The sequence below is a fragment of the Olea europaea genome, chromosome 16 (assembly GCF_002742605.1).
Source record: "Olea europaea var. sylvestris chromosome 16, O_europaea_v1, whole genome shotgun sequence".
Classification (NCBI taxonomy): Eukaryota; Viridiplantae; Streptophyta; class Magnoliopsida; order Lamiales; family Oleaceae; genus Olea; species Olea europaea.
In genome coordinates this window covers 11,952,879-11,959,915 of record NC_036252.1, presented here as the reverse complement: position 1 = coordinate 11,959,915, position 7,037 = coordinate 11,952,879, and the positions used below count along the sequence as shown (strand labels likewise).

The 7,037-nt window shown below is 37.2% G+C and overlaps 1 protein-coding gene across 1 annotated transcript; it reads right to left on the bottom strand.

The window, feature by feature from the left end:
• Positions 1–3,692: 3,692 nt before the first annotated feature.
• LOC111412124 (L-ascorbate oxidase homolog) lies at positions 3,693–6,720 on the bottom strand. Its single transcript, XM_023042901.1, has 8 exons — positions 6,555–6,720; positions 6,307–6,416; positions 5,626–5,896; positions 5,442–5,544; positions 5,002–5,347; positions 4,474–4,839; positions 4,289–4,367; positions 3,693–4,214 (listed from the first exon to the last, which is right to left on the bottom strand). Exons 1-8 carry the CDS (start codon positions 6,684–6,686, stop codon positions 4,011–4,013), a joined length of 1,611 nt encoding a protein of 536 aa, XP_022898669.1. The 5' UTR covers positions 6,687–6,720; the 3' UTR covers positions 3,693–4,010.
• Positions 6,721–7,037: the final 317 nt, after the last annotated feature.

Here is a 7,037-nt window from a genome sequence, read left to right as displayed (position 1 = left end):
GACCCTCAAGTCAGTCAATTAAATATATATTTAGAGTGTGAGAGAGACACTCTGGATGAGAATAAAGAACTCCGAATTTGAAGAGAAAATACAAAGCTTGTCGTCACAACAATGGTGCTAAAGGAAGAAGATGGTATTCAATGGTGCACTGACAAAATTTCCTTTTTTAGGAACTGTGTAAGCTTTTAATATCAAGAGATAAGAAGTGGTGTTTAATAGATGTTTGACACTTGACCTTATATTGATGACTCATTAGTCAAAAGGTGGCAATTCCAACTCTCATATGCATGTGGTCGCCTGATGCAAGTTGAAAAGTAGCCACCTTATTGTAAGATATCAATTTGTCAAATATAAAGAATATCTCTATATGGAGCATCTTTCGATCAAGTTGGCATTGGTAAAGAATGTCATTGATGGTAAAGTCCACCATTTCAAAAATACATGGCAGCAGGAAGTGGCACCTCACTTGGAAAGTACAATTTCATATGTTAAGTGATGTCACCTTGAAAGAACAACATAGGAGGAAGTGATATCACATTGGAAGAGGTGGCCAACAACCTAGCCCAATTGCCCAACCAGCTCGGAGTGGCCAGGGGAGGAGTGATGATGTGGAGTGGAGTGTGGGCCTTGTTGTATGATTGTTCAATAATCAACAAAAGGTTGGAGAAATGAAAATGGAATTTGAGAGCCAAAAACTTGTCCTATGTGACCGCATAGGCCAAAAGGGCATGCGGTCACATTATGATTTACGGAAATTTCCAGATGCACCAAGGCATTGATACATGCGACAGTATATGATTGTTCTATGCTAGCATAGAAGAAAAAGTGTGGGCGTTCGCATTTCAAATTTGGTGGCTTTTCGATATGGTTTTTTACATCACTTCGTATGGCAATGTTTGAAGGCTATAAATATGTGGTTAATAACTAATAAAACATATTGAAAAACATATAGCCACAATTGAGATCAAAATATTCATTCCAACTTATATTGAAGTTCTTTTTCTTTATATTCAATCCTTTCTTTTGTGTTCTTGAGTTTTGGAGGGTTTCACTTAATGCTCGAGTGATTAATCCTTTTTAAGGCTTGATAATTTGTGCAAACCATTTGCCAAGTATTCTTTTAAGCATCTTATTCAATCGGAAAGAGGACAAATATCGTTTGAGGACAACAATCACGTATTAGGGCCTTCTTCATCTTTTTGTTATTTTCCTTGATTTCTTAGTTTTGTAGTTCGTTTCTTCTCCATTTCTCTCCTTGCAAAGATTCATTTTATAGCAGACCTTACACGATCTCTTGCTTCGTCTTTGCTGAGCTGATTGTTACATACATGCCTCGTACGATGAGGTATAATGAATATTACTTTGTCGTTGAACCGTACAATTCATAAAGAAATAGGTAGCGAAAAGCGGATTTTTCTATTGATGAAAATTGTGAAAGGCTTTATTTAAATTTTTAGCTATCAACCTTTTCAACTCTATTTCAGGACAATAAGCTTTTGTTAAGTCGAAGGATCATTAAATCTCAAAAATGAATAGATATGTTTCGCCCTAAAAGGGCCCGGATGTTCGGTCTTGCGACCTAGTCACCCGTTGAGCATCACCAAAAAGGTGATAAAACTCAAGATCCACTAGTATCAACCAAGAACGGTACATCATGTACGAAGAAACCAAAGTTTTCTTCGAATATTCTTTCGCCTCTATTCAAAATTGTAATCCAATTCACTCTCAATCACTAATAGACTATCTAACACAATAAGAAACCATCACTAAGATTATAGATTGAGAAATCACCAAGAACATATCGAATTACAGTAATCCAATAACCCTAATTTATCACTCAGAGAAAAGGAGAGAGAGACGATAGGTTGAGAGACTTTGAATGATCTAGAATCGGGGCCAAAACCAAGTAAGTATCTGATTAGTCAACCATCCAAGGTGAGAGTGAAGCCACGTGTACGGCTGAACCTCAACCATTTAAGAGGCAAAGGCGTGTTTCTTTAAAACACGATTTACAACCCGAACATAATTCCAAACAGATCAAGTCCACAAGTCTCAATTTGGGCCAACAAGAAATGGTGAGGCAACCCAACTAATATAACACCTTTTTGCAATTACGACGAATAAAAATGACACCAATTTGGAAATATGATCATAATAAAGGGAATCAAATGACAAGTTAACCAGAATTAATTCGAAACATTATCCATTCCCAGGAAACTGTTTTTGAAGGGGGAATGGAAAATAATTTTCTTATCGATCTAAACCTCTGAATGGTCATTGAAAAGAGTTTCAATATGGCCTAATAAATTGGAGAGGTTAAAATTGTATTAATCATGTCATAAAAAGGAAGCGCCACCAGTTCTTCCAATTATGCTATCTCTCTTTCGTCATAAATTTCTCCTTTTGCCATAAGAGCCTAAAGTCTCATCCTTACAAGTCATGATTGGTCTCATTGATGTTGATTTTTTTCCTGAACATTCAAAAGAGATAAATATGGCGTTTCCGCTAAATTCATGTGTTGCTTGTCGGATTCAAATTTCTTTATCTTTTATATCTTCTACTAGACTTTTACAATGCTTTTATGCTTCACTTTTTTCTGAATTTATGCATTTGTAGGCTTCTGAAGAAGCTGAGCTTCCAAGATTGCTTTAACTTGAAACCAGGGTATATTTGGATTTTCAAATTCAACCATGTTTAGAAAGTGTATTCTGGTGGCGCTGATTATTTAACACAAATCGTGTTGTTGAACAACTGGTGCGAATTTGCGTTTATAACAGCCCAATGTTAGGAATAGATTGAAAAAAAATTCTCTTTTGTTGAGCTTTGCTGTTGCTCTTTTCTGCTGTTCCTGCAATGATGATAGAGCTTAGTATCATTAAGAAGGGAAGTTAATTATCTCCAATGACGATATTGCTAGCAAGCTCTGGGAATGCATCGAAAGCAAGTTGGTGGTTGCAAGATCAGGAACATTATTAGTTAATTTTGCTTTGTATATAGAACTCATCACCCAAAAACTCGCCCCATTATCCCATTAATGAACAGTTTTATCCTAGTCTTACTTCTGTTTGCTTTTTCCCAATCTGAGTCATCATTTCAGCAGGATGAAGGTACCTTGAATATAAAGTTGAGGAGTCTCAGCTGTCCTAATATTATTGTATGACTCTTCAGAAGGTTGAATGCTCAATCAATAATAAATGATTGCTTTCTTTCTTTCCTTGATGTTAAGATTTTATTTCCACCAGCATTTGATTTGCCTCAATTTTGAATATTCGACTTGCTGACAAGTCGTGAATGCATCTCTCTTTGTGAAGTCTTGCAATACTGGCAAAGGATTAGTGAGCTGCATTTTCTTGTCTAATCAGAATGACGAGAATGTATATGCAGCATGTTTTTTTGAAGGCAGAGCTCCTATAAATACTATCACTTATCTTTGTGAATTGTGATACCGGCTCATGTATATTGATATATTCCCAGAATCCATTTACTATCAAAATCAAAATGAAAATCACAATTCATTGGGGTGCCAATATTGATCTCAAACTATTTAATGAATCAATTTTCTGCTGGATTTGGAATATCTGTCGAGAATTGACTCCATATTTTCTTCTTGTTGGAAGTCTTCTTCACAATCTTGTGTTTAACAGGGATAGAGTAGCTGAATGTTTGAATGAACAAAGAGATATTGGCTTGTCTACATAAACAAATTTGTATCCTTTTATTAACTGAAATGATTTGATCTCAACAGTGTGAGATGTCAATAGATTGTATGGCTACGTTTTTCATAAAAACAGCAAGGGTCAGAGACTTACAAGTTTTCGAAAACCAGAAACAGATTTGCTTAATTTATTATAACAGGATATGATGTATACAAATTTACTACTACAAAAAATTTCCTTTCTTGAGAATTTTTATTTTGTAGAGATAAAAGAATGTGACTATAAGTGACCTTGAGGTCATTCTTCAATGTCAAGTGCTGATTAACGGTGATTCTTATCCTTTTCGACAGTGGCTCATGTGTGCCTGTTCTTCGCTCTTCCACAAAGCAGGGCATTTGTCGGAATAGGATACTCATCCCTAACTGACTGAACTGGTGTATACACTCGCAGGTAAAATTGTTGTCCAAGATATTGCCTGGCCCAAAACTGACTCCTTAAGTTCCACATGCCCACATTGTCGAGTGACACATATACCGCCGTCCATGACTTGGGATAAACCTGTGATGTACAAAGGTTAGTTTTACATGGCTCAAACTCATTTTGCTTAAGAGAATTTAGAATCTGATTTCTACCTGTGTCGTGCATCGAGAAACTGCATCTACAAGATTATACTGTTTGCGACTCTTTGGCGTCCACCGGCCACCATCCATTCTGCAGTGCAATGATCATTTTAGCTTGAGTATTAGTTGCACACTTAGAAAAACTTGAAATACATTTTGTGTCTCCTATGGAAGATATAACGTAAATATGCACGTACCCGACTACGAAGAAATTATATCCACTGAGGTGCCAGCTCTGGACTATGTTTTCATGGTTCTCGAACACTATCTCCACAAATGCTTTGTGGTCTACACTCATAACTGATGTGTCGGTGTGTATTCTTCGGCCTCTTGGATTGTCAGGGATGCTTCCAACGCGGAATACCCCTCCAATCTTGTAGTAGTCTGCAAGCTTAAGCGGTGTGTCAGCTGGGATGAACGAAACGCCATTAACTGCGTAACGCTGTTTGTGATTGATTAGACCAGCTGAATTAGCTAGTTTGATTGTTCTGGAAACTTTGATTTGACCATAGTGGAACGAGCCTTGAGGGTTTGGTCTTGGCCCACTTGCAGTGAGGTTTGTCCTGAAATGGTAATGGAAAATCAGCAACGAAAATCAAATCATGTTTTGTTTATTTGCCTTGTTCGCTTCTTGATCAAGACATTAATGGAGTTTGTATCTTTTTGATTCTGCACAGGTATGGATTTCCTCAACAATTTCATGACTTTTTAGCGGTGGAATGTACCTGATGGAACGAGCCTGTTTTAGCGACCAATCAATTTCGGTGGTTGGTCCTCCTGGTGGTGGTCCAGACACCGGTTTTCTGGAGTTACTGTAGTGAAGAACAGCAGTGGAGTTGAGGATCTGGCTCGTGAAACGCGTGGAAACGGCTATGTAGTAGTCTTTAGCGTCCTGATCAGCAGTGACTAACACAGAATAGGATTGACCAACATGGATATCAAGAGAGGACAAAGTTGTCTGGATAGTGTGAGTCCCCTCAACTTCAACTAACTTCATGTTGTGTCCCTCAATGCGAAAGTTTAGCGAATTCTGCAGTCCCACATTTGATATCCTGAACCTGTAAGTTTTTCCTGGAAAAAATAAAAATTCATATGTCCCATATTTTAGCAGATCTTCAAATCATATCATGTACACAGATAAAATAGCTCAACCACAGTTTAGTACCTGGTTCAACGGTGAATGATGCTCCGTTTGGACCACGGCCATTGATTAGGATGCCATCAGGGAACTTAAGCCTCTTACCATAGTCCAAAATAGCCTTGAGTACCTTCAATTTTATTACAACATCATAATTTATTTCATAGCATAAATGGTTCTTCTTGATTGCCATAAAGTGCTATCTAAGTACCTTGTGATTTGTATTATACCAGTCTCCAATTAGGACCGTATAGTCCTCTGCAGGGCCGGGGAATGGTACGGGAATTCTTGGCCTACTGAGAATCCTAATTCCTCCAAATCCACCAGCAGCCTTATGAAATGCAAGAGATGGAAAATAGAAAAAACTTCCTATTTGATCTTTGACCTGCATTTTGTAAGTGAAGTTCTTGCCAGGAGGAATGGGACAATTTGTTCCTAAAACCCCATCCTGGAATGAATTCTTCCTCTGCTGAATTCCATTCCTGTATTGTAATACAAAACATAAATACCTTAGTCTTCAATTGACATTAAGGTTGGAGATCCACTTCTTTCTTCTTTTCAACATTTATTTTCCAACAACTCAACGTGCATATAGTTAATCAGTTGTCCCGTTGCCTTATGATATATCCAAATTAATGGCCAAACAATCAACTGTTTTACGTGTTTGTAGTGAATTAGCCCGTTTGGTTTAGCTAAAAATCAGATTTTGAATATATTTTGATCAAAACTGATGAAACATGGGCGTTTTTTTTTTTAGCTAAATCAAACATGGGCTTAATGTACTACTAGGTGAGGTGGTTATCATATTCATACATCGCGGCGTCAACTTTCAAAACAAAGTAACTTTTCGACGTAAGCCTAACAAACAAGGAAATTCAATATAATCGCTAACCATGAGAGAAGAAAAGGCTCCGGCAAGTTATTTTCTACATTGATGATGAGATTGTCATTAGTAACAGCATGTATATCCGGTCCAGGAAACTGGCCATTTATGAGGATTCCCTGCAAGTGAAAATGACCATCAAGAATCAGCATGCAGAAGTACTAATGCCATACTATAATGCAGAAGCAAGAACTGTCGTGTCGTGTCATGTTCATCTTATTAAACATGTCATGTCATATATTATGTAAGAACCGAACCTGTTGACGTATGCCTAAAGGGTAGATGTCCCCATAAGTGATCTTCCAATTGAAGAACCTGTAAGGATCCTCGGCTCCCGCAATTGCTAAAACAGTTAGAATTAGAAATGCACAAATATTTATTTCCCACATTTTGAAAGAAAGCAGACGATTATGCAAAGAGAACTGTAAATTATGTACAATTTATATAGGAAATTTTAGTGTTTATTGCTGAGCTGGAAACAGAAGAATGGTAATCACATTAATCAGGAGTTTACAGTATGTATGAACAAAAGAGATGTCTGTTAAGATTTAAGAAAACTGATGTATGGGCCACTGGTTGAGACATTTAACATTGACCAATGGAAAAACTACACATGTGCATGAAACTTAGTGTAGTGACAAGAATACCCCTGTTGTAGAAGAAAATACCAACCGCGTTGATTTTTCGGTTGGAAACTTAGAATGTCCGTGATTATTGACGCGATACACGGAATTATGTAG

Coding starts and splice junctions, on each gene's coding strand:
- LOC111412124 (XM_023042901.1), bottom strand. CDS start 6,686: ATGTGGGAAATAAATATTTGTGCATTTCTAATTCTAACTGTTTTAGCA. Junction 5,348..5,441: donor ATCATTCACCGTTGAACCAG/GTACTAAACTGT, acceptor TATTTTTTCCAG/GAAAAACTTACAGGTTCAGG. Junction 4,840..5,001: donor AAACAGGCTCGTTCCATCAG/GTACATTCCACC, acceptor TTACCATTTCAG/GACAAACCTCACTGCAAGTG.